At 36.4% G+C, this 18,298-nt stretch overlaps 1 protein-coding gene across 1 annotated transcript in view; it reads left to right on the top strand.

Annotated features, from left to right (window-relative positions):
* The window catches only part of Lon (lon protease homolog, mitochondrial), a 319,254-nt gene that overhangs the window by 167,233 nt on the left and 133,723 nt on the right, over positions 1-18,298 (top strand). Inside the window, exon 11 of the mRNA XM_090406689.1 lies at positions 497-635. Within this exon, the coding sequence (XP_090262815.1) occupies positions 497-635 (139 nt within the window). The remainder of the gene's footprint in view (positions 1-496; positions 636-18,298) is intronic.

Below are 18,298 nucleotides of genomic sequence, written 5' to 3'. Positions count from 1 at the left end.
TCTTTATGGATTTTAACTTGTGAAGAATATGAGGAGATAGAATATTCCAGAATATAGGTTTTTTTTTTTTTTTTTTTTTGGTTTTTTTTCAAGAAGTTTGTGTCTTCTATTTTTTCAGTCTATTACTAAAATTATTCAGTGAGGTTTGTGGAAAGGATATACATGTTGAGTCCTCATTATGCTAAACATTATGCCATCTAGTAATGGAATAGTATTCTTATTACTTTGGGGAATTATCATGCTATTCTTTTCAACTGACTTAGTGCCAACATGTTCAGCCACTGTTTTTTGTCCCTATTCAACAGAAAATATGATTGAGAAACTCAGTTTCACAAGAATAATATGATTAGATAGACTTATTACTCTGGATAACTATTTTTGTATTTAATTATTTGTGTTATTGCTAGAAAATGATTCATTGTATGCTGCTGGCTGTTATTAACCTTTAATAATAATATGTCCATAATATAATAACAATGGAAATTTTATATTTCAGTGTAACACGGAATTACCTTGATTGGTTAACTAGTATACCTTGGGGGAAAACAAGTGCTGAAAACTTGGACTTGAAAAGAGCAAGGGAGGCCTTAGAAGAGGATCATTATGGCATGGAGGATGTAAAAAAGCGTGTTTTGGTAAAAAAAAAAAAATTGTTCACATGATTATTATAAAATAATCATTAACAGTATATTTGATAAATGTATACAGTGAGTTACATGATGTTTTCTTATCCAACCTTGCAAACTCCTCCAGTTTAGTCACTCCAAACAGTCCAACATTCCAGTGTTGCACAGTCTTTATGTAATATATGACTATTCTAAAAACTGACTTCTCTCTTAATCAGTTTATGAAATAATTTAATCACTCACTTCCAGTTTTTAAAAATTTATATTCTGTAGAATCAAGGGAACAAATTCCATATCACTCTACCATATGTTGAAATATGGTAGAGTGATAATTTATAGTATAACCAAGTTTTTTTTCACTTGGTTATACTATAAATTAAAAATGCCAAGAAATTATATTCTTGGTTTCATCCTTTGTCCAAGTGTAAGCAAAGAAAGTTTGTGCGTGAAGTCACTTCACAACTGGACTATTTATATACAGAGGTGCACATCCTTGCAGACATGAATTGCATTGCATTATGGGATACTAAGGCAATTGATGTGAAGTCATTAGCCCAGTCATGAAGTGACTTTATGCACAATCTTTCTTTCCTTACACTTGAAAACTATATACACAAGAAACTATATTCTTGGTTTCATCGGAAGGATGAAACCAAGAATGTAGTTTCTTGGCATCTTTAATTTACACTCTACGATAGTTCATTAATATATAGCAAACTCTTGATATTCCTCTCTTCCTGACAAATCATTTTTCTCAGGAAGAGAAGAATGTCTTTTCCAGACAAACCAGAAATTATAATGCAAAATATTTTAGAAAAAAGAGGAATGTTCATAGTGTAGTACACATTCATAAAAAGGTGTATTTTGCATTAGCATTCTTCTGTAATGATACTAATAATTTTGGAGTTGAACACACAGATATTATTTAAATTATAGAAATGTATTTTATTTGCCAGAATGCACTGCAGACTGTAACAAAATTAAGCACAATCTTAAATTTAATACTACCTTTCTTTTTGAAATATAAATGAATTTTATTAATGGAACTTAGTTCACTATGATATATCCTGATGTGTTGAGCTGGTGGGTGGGGGGGGGATTAAATAGCATGACTTATTTTCCAAGATGTGTATTATGTATAGGGGATCTGAGTTCTGTATTGGTATTGTATTGTTGTCTTTTACGAGGCTGTTCATTTCTTGTGTAATCTGGACATGATTGGTTGGTTGGATATGATTGTATCATTGCTATTATTCACTGTGCTAGCTACCACTGTTTTATTGTTATATTTCTATGTTAGGAAACCAAACATAGAAATATATATTTCTATGTTTGGTTTCCTTGGGTGGCTGTCATCTTTTTACCAAGAAAATGTTTAAGTCGTAATTTTCACATTTATTCATTATACTTGGCAATCTCATAACACTTCTCCTCTTCTCCACATGCAGAGTCGTTTTAATCCACTAAGCAATTAAGGCAATACCTTGGAGCATCACATTTGCAGGGTTGCAAAAACCAACAAAATTGTATTTCACCCATAAAAACATCATGTTTTGTTTTTTAATTTTACATATTTTCTTGAATTTAGGAGCAGCCCTAACAGTGGTCCTGTACACATGTGATAAAATTCAAATCAAAGTGCAATTCTTCCAGAGTTTGGTTCACTCATCATTATCATCAAATTCCTGATATGTACCCTCAAGGGATGTACAGGATATGATAGTACTGCATGAGAAACTTACACCATTACTACATTATTCAAATTATAGAAACAACTACCGTGTTAGAGTAAAACTTTAGTTTAATATAAACCAAAATAGACACTTGACGTTTAGACCTTCACATTAAGGCCATCTTCTGGAATATACACATATATACAAAGAAAGAAGCCACACTACAATCTACATGGCAGCTAAAGTTACTGACCAATTGTTACAACTATTGGCCTGACTTCTGGTGAAAAAAAAAAAAAAAAACCTTACTACATCAAAGCTAGAGTCCTATTATTATTATTATTATCCATTAGGTTACAAAATTAAATTAAGCTGGAGAGCAACATATTTACAAAAAAGGAAAAACTGAATAAATAAAAATTATTACTTATATAAGTATGCATATAAATTACAGTCAACTGGTATGGATAGTGGCCAATAAAAGCTGAAAAATTGCTTAAAGTCCTAGAGTTAGGGTATGCTGGAAACTAAGTGGGCTGAATGTGTGCCATCCAAATTCTTGGGATTTTTATGCCATCATTATTGTTAAGATTGGGGTGGTTAATCAAAAATTCACTGGCTTCTTTAAATTTTCGTTCATGCCAGATTTTTGTATGATGTAATAAGCAAGTACTTTTCCAATCAATTTGGTATAGGGTGTTAAGAGCGTGATCTGAGAGGCCGTTTGTGCTCTTTTTAACGGATAGGGATTGTACATCCAGTTTCCCCAATATCAGGTAAGTTATAGGTGCAGTAAACTCCAAGATATGCCAATGGGGGGGGAGAGGATCCTTAGAGGAGTTGAGTATGTTTTTTAATTTTAAAGGTGGTTTAAAAGTGGCATTAAGATTGTAATGGTGCAGGATTCTATTAATTTTCTCTGGTAACTCTTTAATGTATGGGATATCAATGGTTTTACTGTAATCTATATTATTTTTTGATGACGTTTTATGAAGAATTTTATTAATAGTATTTTTGCTATAGCCATCATTTATAAATGTATTGCTAATAATTTTTAATTCTTGTTTAAGAGCTTCTTCATTAGAGAAAATTCTTATAGCTCTGTTTTTGAGGGTGCTGATGACTCGAAATTTTTGCAAAGGGTGGTGATATGAGTTAGCATGTATATATTAGCCGGTGTGTAGGCTTACGGTAAACAGTGAAGGATAGACTGTCCGAGGGAAGACATGTGACCAGTGTATCCAGGAACAGGAGCGAGTTCTGATTTTCAATTTCAATAGTAAATTGTATGCGCTCATGTTCTTTGTTTATTCAGGTGTGGCTAAGGAATGTGTTTAAAATTTGGTGACCGTGTGGCCAGATAACGAAAACATCATCAACATATCTAAGCCAAACTGTAGATTTTAGAATAAAGGAATCAAGAGCGAGTTGCTCAAAAGCTCCCATATACAGGGTGTTCGGGATAAATTTGACAGTTTCGTAAGGAAAAAGAAAATCTTCTTTGTATCTATTAAATTTAATGAATTGACAAAAAAACATTACAGGCAGAGTTAATTACAATACTATCAACAAGATTTACTCAAAATAACCACCATTAGCATCGATCACAGCTTCAATTCTGCTTCGGAACCTCGAACAAGCTGATGCTACAGTCTCCCTGGGAAGGGCTGCAAAAACTGTTTTAATTTTATCCATTAACTGGGCTTTTATATTACTGGAAGTGCAATTGGTGTCTTTTTCAACTGCGCCCCATACAAAATAATCCATGGGGTTAAGGTCTGGGGAGTTTGGAGGCCAAACATTTGGACTGGTGAAGTCATAGAAATTTTCAGACAACCATTTTTGACTTAGGGGTGCTTAAGGGTCAAAGCTGTATAACTGAGAGGAGACCTCCACATAGCCTTTAAAGGAATGCGGAGAACCAACCAGGGCTTCTGACCTAATGTCCAATCCTCACCTTCTCGTGGTGCACCCTGTTGGGTATCTACTTTGATACTGAACGAACGAGGATGGGCTGGCAATTTGGGATTTAGCCGACCAAATTGTATTCTTATTGGTTAAACCAAAATAAAAAATGATGGTACAACATGACAAAATTTCATGCCGGCTGGGGCGTCGCCCGGTTAAACAAGGCCCCCGTTATTTTCGCCAGGGAACCAGGGCGAACAGCGAAAAGTCAGCTACTGGAACAAATCTGAAAACAAACCCCAACTCAACATCACCAGAGTTAAAGATCGGTACTATCAACGTAAGAAACCTGAATGGCAAAGAAATGGAGCTAGCTGAGGAATTAGATAAGTACCAGATCGACATAATAGGAGTGACTGAAACAAAAAAGACCAAAACTGGTGAGATCTTTCTGAGCAATAAATACAAAATGTTATATTCAGGCAATAACAATCAAGGAAAAGAAGGAGTAGCCATAGTATTCAACACAAAATACGAGGCTAATCTTCTTGAATGGCAGTCAGTCTCAAGTTAGAGTAATGTGGGCAAATATGAGAATGGGGAACTGGACAATGAGACTTATTTGTGCCTATGGTCCCACAGAAGGTTCTACTAAGGTAGAAGTGGAGGAATTTTTTGAGGCTTTAGAAAAAGCAACTGACACAATGAAAAAGGAAAAGTTGGTCCTTGTTGGGGATCTAAATAGTAGAGTAGGAAATGATTGTGAGACATACAAAAATATTTTGGGAAAATTTGGAGAAAAGAGCAAAGCTAATAATAATGGCAAATATCTGTTGGATTTCTGCTCAGGACATGGACTGGTTATTACTAACACCATGTTCCAACATAAAAATGTGCACAAATTCACATGGAGAGAAGAGGCTAGGAATAAGAAAAGTCTCATTGACTATGTTATTGTTGATAGTGATGTTTTCTCCCTGGTGCAGGACACCAGAGTGTACAGAGGATTTGAAATTGGAAGTGATCACTATTTAGTCTTGAGCAGGATAAAATTGAATTTCATATTGAAAAGAATAACATGTAAGAAAGTTTTAAAGCGAATAAAAGTTGAGCAGCTCTCAGATGTAAACTGTAGACTAAAATACAGAAATATTATTGAAAAGAAAATGAAAGAGTTTGAGAACAGGAATCAAACCTTGGAGATTCAGTGGCAAACTCTGAAGGAAACATTGATTGATTCTGCCAGAGAGGCATGTGGTGAGGTTGTGTGCAAAGATAAAAAAATCAGAACTCCCTGGTGGACACAGGAAGTTAAAGAGGCAGTGAAGGAAAAGAAGAAAGCATATCAAAAGTTCCTGGCAAATAAGTCAGCTTTTACTCTTACAGAATACAGAGACAAATGTAAGAAAGCTAAACAGTGTGTAAAACTAGCTAAACAAAAGTCATGGGAGGACTTTGGCAAGAATATAGAAAATAAATATCAAGAAGGTGGCAAAATATTCTGGAGGTTGTTGAAGAAGCTTAGGAATGGAGGAAAGAGTGCTGTAAACGGAATTAGAGATGATAAAGGTGAAATGAAAACAGGAGAAAAAGATATCCTTGAAGTATGGAGTAATTACTTTGAAAAACTGCTAAATGAAACAAGCAGTGATGACAGCACAGTGATAAAAAACACTGACCAGGCATGCAGTCAGGAATACATATCCATACTTGAAGTAGAAAAATCCATCAAAGGCTTGAAATGTGGAAAGGCAGCAGGAGTAGATGATATTCGACCAGAAATGCTGAAGTATGGTGGTATAAGAGTCTTACAGTGGCTGCACTGCATAGTTCAGAAAGCCTGGACAGAGGGACGAATTCCCGATGATTGGAGTAGAGCTCTCATAGTACCCATATATAAAAAGGGAAATAAAACTGAATGTGAGAATTACAGAGGTATTTCCCTACTGAGTGTTCCTGGCAAGATCTATGCAAGTATACTTGAGAAACGGTTGAGAAGAATTGTGGAAGAAAAGCTTGGTGAAGAACAATCTGGATTCAGGCCAAATAGAGGCTGTCAGGATCAGATCTTCACTTTACGACAAATAGTCGAGAAAGCATGGGAATATAACAAAGATCTGTATTTAAGTTTTGTCGATTTGGAAAAGGCATATGACAAGGTGCCAAGAGAGAAGCTATTCAATACGTTGCAGTTATATGGTGTCAATGGGGCATTATATCAAGCAATACTTAGTCTTTATTTGAGTTGTGAGTCAGCAGTTAGAATTGAAGGAAGTACAGGAAGATGGTTTAATGTTAAATCTGGTGTGAGACAAGGATGTACATTATCCCCTCTGTTATTCATTATCTATATGGATCACATTATGAAGGAATGTGGTGTTAAACCTGATATCAAAATTGGAGATGTTAATGTCAGCTCTTTGCTTTATGCGGATGATGTTATACTTCTAAATAAATCCGCTACATGTCTGCAAGATTCTCTGACTAAATTGAATAGCTGTTGTAATAGATATGGTATGAAGGTCAGCAATAAAAAGACAAAGACAATGAAAATAGGCAGAATCATTGAAAATGTCAACTGTGTTGTGAATGGAGAACCTGTGGAACAAGTAAAACATTTCAGCTACTTAGGCACAATTTTTACTGAAGATGGTAAACTAAATATAGAAATAGACAACAGAATCAGCAAAGCTGGTATCGTGGGAAGTCAATTGAATAAATTCATATGGAATAAGAAAGAAATTAGTCGGAACACTAAATTAGCTGTATACAAGACTGTGTTCAAACCAATTTTAACTTATGGATCTGAGAGCTGGGTCAGAAGTAAAACACTTGACCAAAGACTAGAGACCGCAGATATGAGAGTCCTGAGAAAGATTAGAGGCGTGAACAGATGGCATCAATGGCAATATCATATTAAAAATGAGGATATTAGGAAAGAACTTGACGTTGTCAGCATCCAGGAATGCGTTAGCAGAGCTAATCTCAGATGGTATGGTCACTTAAATAGAATGGGAGAGGAAAGATTAGCAAAACAAGTGTTCTCTGCCAGGTTGGCAGGAAAACGACCCAGAGGAAGACCAAGATATAGGTGGATTGATATGGTACAAAGTGCCTTAGACGATAGAAATATAAGATCTGATAATGTTGGAGTCTTGACAAGTAACAAGCTGATTTGGAGGAAAATTGTAGATAGGAAGTTAGTAATGATGTAATTTTTTCATGTAGTACTGTCATATCCTGTACACCCCTTGAGGGTACATGGCAGGAATTTGATGATGATGATGATGATGATGATGATCATTTTTGACTTTTCCCAGAGGTGTGGCAAGGGGCCGAATCCTGCTGCCATACATACGGCCTACCATTGGCTACCCTTGTTATCCAGGGCTTGACTACAGTTAGCAACTCCACGAACAAAGCCCGAATTCCAATGCCAGGGTTCTTCAACACCTGTTCCTGCAGATTTGCGAGGAATTCTGCTGTACGAACGCAATCAGATCGTCTGCTAGGGATCTTTCTTCTTGCTACATCCTCGTAGTCACCATTGCAAGTCTCTAGTTCATGCCTGATTGTTTTTACTGTATTCAGGGAGCATTGGGCAGCAGTCGTAATATCCTTATTTTGATGGCGGGCACGAATCATCATGATACAAGTTATTCTCTTCCATGATTCAGGTGGGTTCCAGCTATCCATCCTTTCTGACATCTTGTATATGAATGAAGAAGGGTCCAAACTTTTAAATGAAGAGAAGTGTGTGTTAATACATGTAACTTACGGAAAAATATAATTAATTATAAATATGTCAAATTTATCCCGAACACCCTGTAAAAGTTAGCAGTTGAGGGGGCTGGGTACAGGTGAGCCCATGCCCATACCTTCTTTTTGTTGGTAAAATTTATTTCGCCAGACGAAATAACCGGAATGCAGTACGTGGGAAAATAGAGTCGTAATGTCGGGCAGAAATTTGTTCTGTAGAAGAGTAATTGTGTCATTGATTAGGACATTTGTGAAAAAGGGCAAAAACATCAAAACTGACTAATAAATCATCTTTGCCAAGTGATTATTTTTAATTTTGTTGATAAAGTGTTGTGTGTTCTTTATATAGGGAGAAGAATGACATCCCAACTCCTTGAGTGTTGACTAAAGTTTTACTCTAACACGGTAGTTGTTTCCATAATTTGCATAATGTATTCTGATTACCGTGTAAGCATGAAGGAAAGGTTACACCATTAATAACTTCCTATCTACAATTTTCCTCCAAATTAATCTGTTACCTGTCAAGACTCCAATATCAGATCTTATGTTTCTATCTTCTAAGGCACTTTTTACTGTATCAATCCACCTATATCTTGATCTTCCTCTGTGTCTTTTTCCTGCCAACCTGACAGAGAACACTTGTTTTGCTAATCTTTCCTCTCCCATTCTGTTTAAGTGATCATACCACCTGAGATTAGTTCTGCTAACACATTCTTGGATGCTAACAATATTAAGTTCTTTCCTAAGATGCTCGTTTTTAATATGATATTGCCACTGATGCCATCTGTTCACCTCTCTCTAATCTTTCTCAGGACTCTCATATCTGTGGTCTCTAGTCTTTGGTCAAGTGTTTTATTTCTAATCCAGCTCTCAGATCCAAAATGTTGTATTTGGTTTGAACACACTCTTGTATACAGCTAATTTAATGTTTTGACTAATTTTTCTCTTATTCCATATAAATTTATTCAGTTGACTTCCTACCATACCAGCATTGTTGATTCTCGTCTATTTCCATATTTAATTTACCATCTTCACTAAAAATCATGCCTAAGTAGCTGAAATGTTTTACTTGTTCTATAGGTTCTCCATTCATTGAAAATATCAACATTTTCAATGCATCTGCCTGTTTTCATTGTCTTTGTCTTGTTATTTCTGACCTTCATACCAAATCTATTACAAGAGTTATTCAGTTTAGTCAGGGAATCTTGCAGACTTCTAGCAGATTTATTTAGAAGTATAACATCATCTGCATAGAGTAAAGAGCTGAGATTAACACCTCCCATTTGATATCATGTTTAATACAACTTTCCTTCATAATGTGATCCATATTGATAATGAATAACAGAGCGGATAATGTACATCCTTGTCTCACACCAGATTTAACATTAAACCATCTTCCTGTACTTCTAACTGCTGACTACAAATAAAGACTAAGTATTGCTTGATATAATGCTCCATTGACACCATACAACTGTAGCACTTTGACTGCTTCTCTCTTGGCACCCTGCCGTATGCCTTTTCCAGATCTACTAATCTTAAATAGAAAAAAAGGGTTCGAGGTTATATGGTGAGTGGTCGGTGTAATTTAGTGCTCGTGTAAAATTGGTGATTTTTGGTGTTTTTTGTGTGTGTGTTTTTCCTTAGCAAATTGGTTTTATAGTATATTAGAACGATTTGCATGTTTTTAGAGTATTTTGTGTGTCTTTATAACATATTTTATTGGGGCTGTCACAACTAGAGGGATTCGTAGTGTGTAGTGTTCGTGAAAGCTCCGGATAAGATAAGTATTATTTTCAGTTATCGTTGATAAATTTATTTGATATTGCGTAGTTTTGTTTGCCTTGCATCTCTTAGTGCATCTTTTTGTGTGTTTTTGGTGTGTTATAATTTATAATTTGATAAAATACGTTGCAAGTAAGTATGGCTCCAGTACGAAGGAAAATGGCAGCCAGTAATGATGGTTCGCCATCTTTATCAAAGAACAGTAGTATAAAAGAGATGATTCAGTGTACTAGCTGCGAAATGTATGCTTTGCAGAGTGCGGTCGGAGTGTGGTTAGATGATAATAAAGGAGTGAATGTGTGTAGAAAATGTAGGGAGAATGAGAAATTGAAGAGTATTTCGGATCGTGAGTGTGATATTTTTGTCAAACTTCAGAATGAAGAAAATAGGGATATGACAAGAAATGGCGAGGTTGTACCAGAGAATTGTGAGAGTGTGAATGATAGTATTAATGGTTTTACTGAGAATAAAAAAGATGAGATAGATGCAATGAGTGAGATTGTGTTGTTGAATGGTGCGATACAAAGGGCAAAACAGCAGCTAGAGCGTATGAGCAAAAGTCGACTGAATGAACCAGCCAATAATAAAAAGTATGACAGGAAAAATAGATGTTTGAGTGTGAACATGAACAAAATGAAGGATAGAGTGCTGTATGGAGACTCGTTAGTACGAGGTGTGATAGTAGTGGATTTGACAAAATCATACCAACCTGGTGCGACCAAAAAGGATGTAACTGAGTCTATTAGAGAGCAAAAGGAAAGGGTGAAAGAAATGATTGTTGTGGCAGGTACGAATGATTTGAAAGGAGACAAAATGGAAATGATAGAAGACCTGAATGAATTGTTTGAGGTAGCAAAACAAAAGAGTAAGAGAGTTAGAATGATTAGTCTTTTGCCATGGTATGACAGTGAAATGTTTAAAAGGAGGGCCATAATTGCGAACGGCTTTATGCGTGGGTTATGTATGATGAGTGGTGTGGAATTTGTGGACATGTGGAGAGAGTTCGATGGGCGAAAGGATCTATATAAGATGGATGGCTTGCATTTGAATGGTTACGGTGTAAGAAGACTTGAGAAAGTGTTGCTGAATGTGGTGGATGTGCAAATTCAGGGAAACTAGATTTATTAAGGGGGGGGGAGTAGATATGCAGTCCTTAGGGAGGCAGTTGAATGTAAGAATGAATATAATATGCCCGAGCAAATAAGGACAACAAATCAGAGTGAGGTAGTTAATATAAGGCATCAAGATAGGGTTGGGGCTAATGGGGGTCTTAAATTCATGTACACTAATGCTAGGAGTATTAGGAACAAGAAGGAAGAGTTTTTGGCCATGGTTGGCACTTCCAGACCACAAGTTATTGGTATTAGTGAAACATGGCTGACTGTAGATGATATAGCTAGTGGGATTGAATGTGATGGGTATAGTGTGTTCAGGAATGACAGAGAGAATAAAATGGGGGGAGGAGTATTGTTGATGATAGCTGATGAGCTGCAGCCAAGGAGAATAGAAGTTGAATTGCAGGATAGAGAAAAGAGCACATTTGAGACCATTTGGTGTGAGATTGTGGCTAGCAGAACTAAATATACAATTGGGTGCTGCTATAGACCAGGTGATGGAAAAGATGGTGGTGACAGTATGCACAAGCAAATAGAAGAGATGAGTGGAAGGAGGGTAATCATTATGGAAGATTTCAACTATGGTCGCATTGATTGGAGTGAGGAGAGGACACACGGGAGGAAGGAATTGGATTTTATGCGGTTGTTAAGGGATAACTATCTGCGACAGCATGTAATGGAAAATACTAGGGGTCAGAGAGTGCTTGACCTAGTAATTACATCTGAGGATTTGGCTGTAACAAATATGACCACATTGCCACCAATCGGTGAGAGTGATCATAGGGTCTTAACTTGGGAGGTGGCTAAAGGTGTAGAATTTTCAGTAAGACAGGGTACATGTGGAATTATCGGGCTGGAAAGTATGACAAGCTTAGGAGTTTGATTGGTTCAGTGCCATGGCATGTACAACTGCAAGGACTAGAAGTGCATGGAAGGTAGTTAAGAAGTGTTTGCATGAAGCAATGGCTGACTGTATACCTAGAGTCCGAATAATAAATCAACTAGGAGTTAAATGGATGAATAACACCATTAAGCTTGAGCTGCAAAAAAAGAAACAACTATGGAGGGAATTTAAGGAGAAAGGTGACCGTCAAGCACACGAACAGTATAAAGCGCAGGCCAGAAGGGTAACGAGTGTGGTAAGAAAAGCAAAAAAGGATTACGAAAGAACATTGCCCATGCAGGCTAAAGAGAATCCTAAACAGTTTTTTAGATATGTAGCAAGTAAAAGGGAAAATGTACATGGCAGAATGATTTTAAAGAATGCCGATGGTAGGGAGGTAACTGAATCAGTTGATATAGTTGAGTTACTGAGTGAGCACTTTGCAAGAATATATCATCCAGGTGGTGACATTGCAGAAACGAATAAACCAGTAGATTATATGGGAATTGTGGTGAATGAAGTGGAGGTGAGTAGTCTATTGCATAACCTCAATGTCAATACATTTGTGGGATTGGATGGTATACCAGCTCGTGTTGTAGGAGAAGCAGCTAAAGAATTGTCAGTATCCTTGACCATTTTGTTTAATTTGAGTCTTGGTTCTGGGTTAGTCCTGAGGGGGTGGAAAGAGGGGAAAATAGTTCCACTGCATAAAGGTGGTTCCAAGACTGCTGTTGTAAATTACCGACTGATTAGCATATCAGGAATCATTGTCAAGGTCTTAGAGAAATTAGTCAAGAAAAGAATACAGGATTGGATAGATGAAAATGGGATATTGTATGGGGGACAACATGGTTTTCTGAAGGGTAGATCATGCCTCAGTAACTTGCTCACGTTTTATAACACAGTGACGGCTGAACTGGATAGGGGTAATGGGTTTACAGTAATACTACTGGACCTTGCCAAGGCTTTTGATAGGATACCACATAGAACCCTAATCAGTAAACTGGAGCAGATGGGGATAGATATAGGGTTGGTGAGATGGATAGGAGGGTGGTTGAAGGAGAGATACCAGAGAGTGGTTTATTCAGGTGTGGAGTCTAAAAGACGACTTGTGACTAGTGGAGTGCCACAGGGATCTGTTCTTGGACCACTGCTTTTCAATTTGTTCATCAATGATATAGGAAAGGATTTGAGAGGAAGTGTTCACTTGTTTGCTGATGATGCAAAGTTGGGTAGAGCAATTATGAGTGCACAGAATGTCAAAATTTTACAGGATGATTTGGAGGACTGGGCTAGGAAAAATGGATGTCAATTTAATGTGCCAAAATGTAAGGTTATGCACTTTGGGGTGAAAAGAATAGCAGCAGTATATCGCAATGGTGGAACCGTACTCCAGGAGATTGATGAGGCCAGGGATTTGGGAGTGTTGGTGGATAGGGAATTGAAGTTTAGGGGGCACATTGCAAAAGTGACTAAATCAGTTCATCAAATCACTTGGTTACTGAAGAATTCTTTGACGAGCAGAGACAAGCAAGTTATTGTTCCTCTGTATCGAGCCTTGATAAGATCCCATCTGGACTGCTGTGCGCAGTTATGGGCACCAGGGTTTCTTCGTGATGGGGAGGAAGTGGAGAGGATCCAGAGACGAGTGACCAAGATGATAGCAGGTCTGTGGAATGAACCTTATGAGAATAGGTTGAAGATTTGTGGGTTGCAGAAATTTGTCGATAGGCGAAGGAGGGGTGATATGATTGAGACATTCAAATTACTGAAGGGGTTTCTATAAGATTGATCCAGAAGATATTTTTGAAAATATGACTGGTGGTGGGAGGACTAGGGGCCATGAATGGAAGCTGGGCAAGAGCGTGGTTGACAAGGGTGTTAGAGCTAGGTTTTTTACTTGGAGAGTAGTGATTGAGTGGAATAAGCTTCCAGAGTCTGTTGTGGGTGCTACGACCGTGAATGAGTTCAAGGCAAGGTATGATAGATACTTTGTGAATGTTGAATAGTTGTTCTTGACATGATGTTAGGACCTCCCTCGATGAGTCTGTCGACTCCTTGGAGTTGCCCGGAACAACAACAACAATAATAATAATAATCTTTGTTATATTCTCATAATTTCTGAACTATTTGTTGTAATGTGAAAATTTGATTCTGACGGTTTGTATTTGGCCTGAATCTAGCATTTGTATTTCATTCTTTTCAAATAATGTGCCTTGCCACTCCACAAGATCTTCCATCGCCATGCATCATCCAACTCCATTCATGCCATGAACATCAGGGCAAACTTCAGTCTAGTTTCTACATCACTATGAAGCAGAGCTTGAGTATGAGAGATCTTGTATGGGAAAAACCTCAGCATTTGATGCAGGATTTTCCACACAGTTGAATATAGCATGTCCAGTTAGTTGCCTTGAAATTGCCAGAACACTGCTGGACCCTTGTGCATTATTCATTCCGTGTTCCAGGATGACAGTTGCAACTTCATCAACTTGTTGAAGAATAATCCGTTTGTGCCCTCATCCTGGCCTCACTGCTAAAAATCTGCCATTTTCAAATTGCAAAATCATTTTGGATTTGTTATTGTCATTGGACCTTTTCTCCTATCCTTCAAATTCCAGAATTTTTAAAGCACAGCATTAGTGTTACCACATTGCTGATAGTAAAGCTTGATTAGCAACACACATTCCGGCACGGTTAGATCCATAGTACTTCAGTCTTCCATATATCCACCAACTCGTCAGTAGAAACAGTGAGATTATGCAAATATCATGTGATTCTAGCACCAATTGTCTATGGTGGCAGAATTTTTTTTTTTTCCTGTAAATCAAAACCCCATGTTTCAGAGTGTACTTACACCAAGTTTGTTTGAATTTCGCTACATCTGGCCACTCTGTATATAAAACTAATTTCTCTGAAAAAAAAAAAAAATTTGAGTTACATTTTCTTGTAAAATGATTTTTAACTGTTATGTAGTATTTTATCATAATATTTTTCTTTGTTTAGTTAGTATTCTAGTGTTGTATATAATTTATACCGAATCCTTGGAAATTCCAATCCCAAGACAGATTTTAAAAATAACAACAGATAATTAGATGCTATTTTCAGAATTATCTTTATAACACAAATAAAATCTTAACAAGTATGACTGTACTGAACTCTGAAATTTTGAAATGCTTACACATATTAGAAAGGTTCTTGGTTAATACTACTTCACAGAATAAACAACACTAAGAGAGAGAAAAAAATGCAATTAACCATAATCTATCCAGCATCTTCACAGCACAAATTTCAACTGTTACAAGCACTCAACTACTAGATTGTTGTGTATGAACAATTCAATTTGTAACTAAAAAAAAAAAGATCTAAAGATCAACTTCATCCACTTTCACATTGAGGAGTGTATAAGATTCCTTGTGCCTACAGTTTAGCCAACTTCAGTCAGACTGGTAGATCTGTTAACATCCAACTTGAAGAACATGAAATTACATCTGTGATCATGTATGGCAATTCTGGATGTGAAGATGTCAGTGTTGCATAGAAGTCACTATGGATCTGAGAGGCAATATTTGGAATCCTCGTCAGCTGTGTAGCACTCTCCAAGCTTCAGCGGATATGGCTGCATTAATCTGTCAAAGATTTGGGGGACATTCATTCTGTCTCCTGACCTACAAATTAGCTTAATGGTTATCTGACCTGTAGAGGATACCATGTTAGGACATTAATTTTTTTCAGTTACAATTACGACTTCTAAAGTGTAGTCGAGTGCTGTGTGTTCTTGTCACAGTTGTAATTTAAGTTCTAATGATTTCTGGATAGAAAACTAGCAAAATATTAGTAAGTTCAATAAATAAATTAATTTGTTTTCTTGGTGTTGATTTATAACATGACGTACTATTATGAATAAACAACAACACCTAGGCCTTTCTACGCATATACAAATTTTGCAAGGAGAAGCAGTCACACATAAAGTATGTTAATTATGCAAATTGAAAACTAAATTTGTCTTGACAATCCAGTTGTCTTGCCTTTTTAAAAAAATGTAAGGACGCTAATGCTATTCCTAACTGTCTTCAAGCTAGCGAGCTAAATGCTAATTCGAGAGCACATTGGCAGCACCCACGTTGAGCTAGCTAAAATTAACACCATCACAGCATTACAAGAAGAGCTTTCTGAAATTCTAAATCTAGAACTCTGGTCTAGATTTCTATAGCTAAAGAATTTGAAAAAATATAAACCCTTCAACAGCAAAACACTTCCCAACCATAACTATGACAAGAATGTGTAGTGGTGAATCTGTCTTCATGACTGTTGCTTTCGAGAAAAGCAGTCAACACGCTTAGTCAAGGTCATAATTTTGCCATCACTCTGAGGGAAAAAAAAAGTATCAGCTTTGGAAATAATAACATGCGTTGACCTTGGTATCTATGATCCATTACTTACAAATAACATTCATTTACACGTGGCCAGTATTTTGACAAAATCCAAATCTCCCAAAATTAATTTTTTTAATATAAGCACTTAAAAAAGTTATACAGGAAAAAATATACATCATTAATTTCCTGATATTTATCCCAAAGGGGTGTTCAGGTTACTATAACAGCACATGATTAAGTTTACATTATTATTAATCTCCTTTCAACAATTTTCCTCCAATCTATTACTTGTGAGCACTCCTATATTGTCATAGCTAACATTTCGTTCTTCTAAGGCACTTTTGACTAATTAATCCACCTAGACCTTGGGCTTTATGTTGAAACATGGTGTTAGTAATGACTAGCCTGTGGCCTGAGCAGAAGTCCATTAAATACTTACCATTATTATTAGCTTTGCCCTTTTTTCCAAATTTTCCCAAAAAAGTGGTCCAACAAGGACCACTTTTTCAATTTTCCTTATATTTGCTGAATGTTCTGATGACTCAAAAAATTCCTGAACTTCTGTGAGACCACAGATGCAAATAAGTTTCCATGTCCTCATTTGAAGTTTGCCCACAGACCTCTACTTGAAACTACTTTCCAATCAAGAAGTTTATCTTCATGTTTGGTATTGAATACTATCGCTACTCCTTCCTTTACTTGATCATTATTGCCTAGAAATAACATCCTATACTTATTATTTAGTAAGATCTTACCTGTTTTTGTCTTCTTTGTCTAAGTAATGCTATGTCCCTGTTGTACTTTTTCAATTCTTCTGCAAGTTCGATTTCCTTTCAATTGATACTCATATTGATGGTTCCTACCTTCAGTTTCTTCTGATGTAGGGTTTATTCTTCTTCTTCTAGTTGTTGACTGGGATCTTATTCCAGTAGCTCACTTTTCACTATTCGCCCTGGTTCCCTACAAAAACAGTGGAAGCCTTACTTAATTGGGTGATGCCCTAGCAGGCATAAAATCTCATCATGTTGTACCATCATATGCATTTGTGGTTTAAGCCAATAGAGAGTAATTTGATCTGCTAAGTCCCAAATTGCCAGCCCATCCTTATTTTTTCAGTATCCAGTAGATACCTGATATAAACATAGTGATGGGTGACTTCAATGCAAAAGTGGGAAGAGGGGGTGATGGAGAAATTGTTGGCGAACATGGCTTAGGCACCAGAAATGACAGAGGAGATCGCCTAGTCCAATTCTGTCAGGAAGAAGATCTAACAATAGCAAATACCTGGTTTAAACTTCCACCCAGAAGACTGTACACTTGGAAATCACCTCAACATAACCAACATAATATTGTCAGAAATCAAATTGATTATATACTGATAAATAAAAGATTCCACAGTAGTATAAAGAGTGCAAAGACTTATCCTGGAGCAGATATCTCATCAGACCACAATCCCATAGTTGCAGAAATACGTCTTAGATTAAAATCAGCTAAAAAATCACAAAAGAAGAAAAAGAAAATTGATGTAGAAAAACTGAAAGACCCGAACATAAATAAAAACGCCAAGTCACAGCTTAACCTACGATTACAACAGATTAACATAGAAGAAAATAAAAGTGTGGAATCTCTTTGGAATAGCTTAAAGAATGCCATCGTAACAACAAGTATTGAAGAAGTAGGTTATGTGAATAATATAAAACAACAGGAATGGATGACAGATGAGATTCTTTCTCTTATTGATACAAGAAGAATGTATAAAAACAAAGACCTAGCCAGGTATACAGAAACACATAACATCATCAAGAAAAAAATAAAAGAAGCCAAGGAAAATTGGATGAAAAATTTATGTACTGAAATTGAACTGCTTCAGAAACAACATGATAATTTCAATCTGTATAAGAAAATCAACGAAATTTCCGGAAAACTGAGGAAAAAGCAAATAGTGTCTCTAAGAGACGAAAATGGAAAAATAGTTCTAGAAGAAGAGAATAAAGCACAGATTTGGATAAAATATGTAACAGAACTTTTCAATGATACTAGACAGAAGCCTATAAATATAAAAGATAACATTCAAGGACCAGCAATCATGAAATGCGAAATAGAGAATGCTATACAAACAAGTAAAACAGGAAAAGCCAGTGGACCAGATGGTGTGCAAACAGAATTTTTAAAATTA

Source organism: Typopeltis vanoorti, chromosome 16, assembly GCF_054136105.1.
Source record: "Typopeltis vanoorti isolate ZY-2024b chromosome 16, IOZ_Tvanoo_1.0, whole genome shotgun sequence".
Lineage (NCBI taxonomy): Eukaryota > Metazoa > Arthropoda > Arachnida > Uropygi > Thelyphonidae > Typopeltis > Typopeltis vanoorti.
The sequence above is the reverse complement of the archived record's forward strand: the minus strand, read 5'-3'. Positions and strand labels throughout refer to the sequence as shown.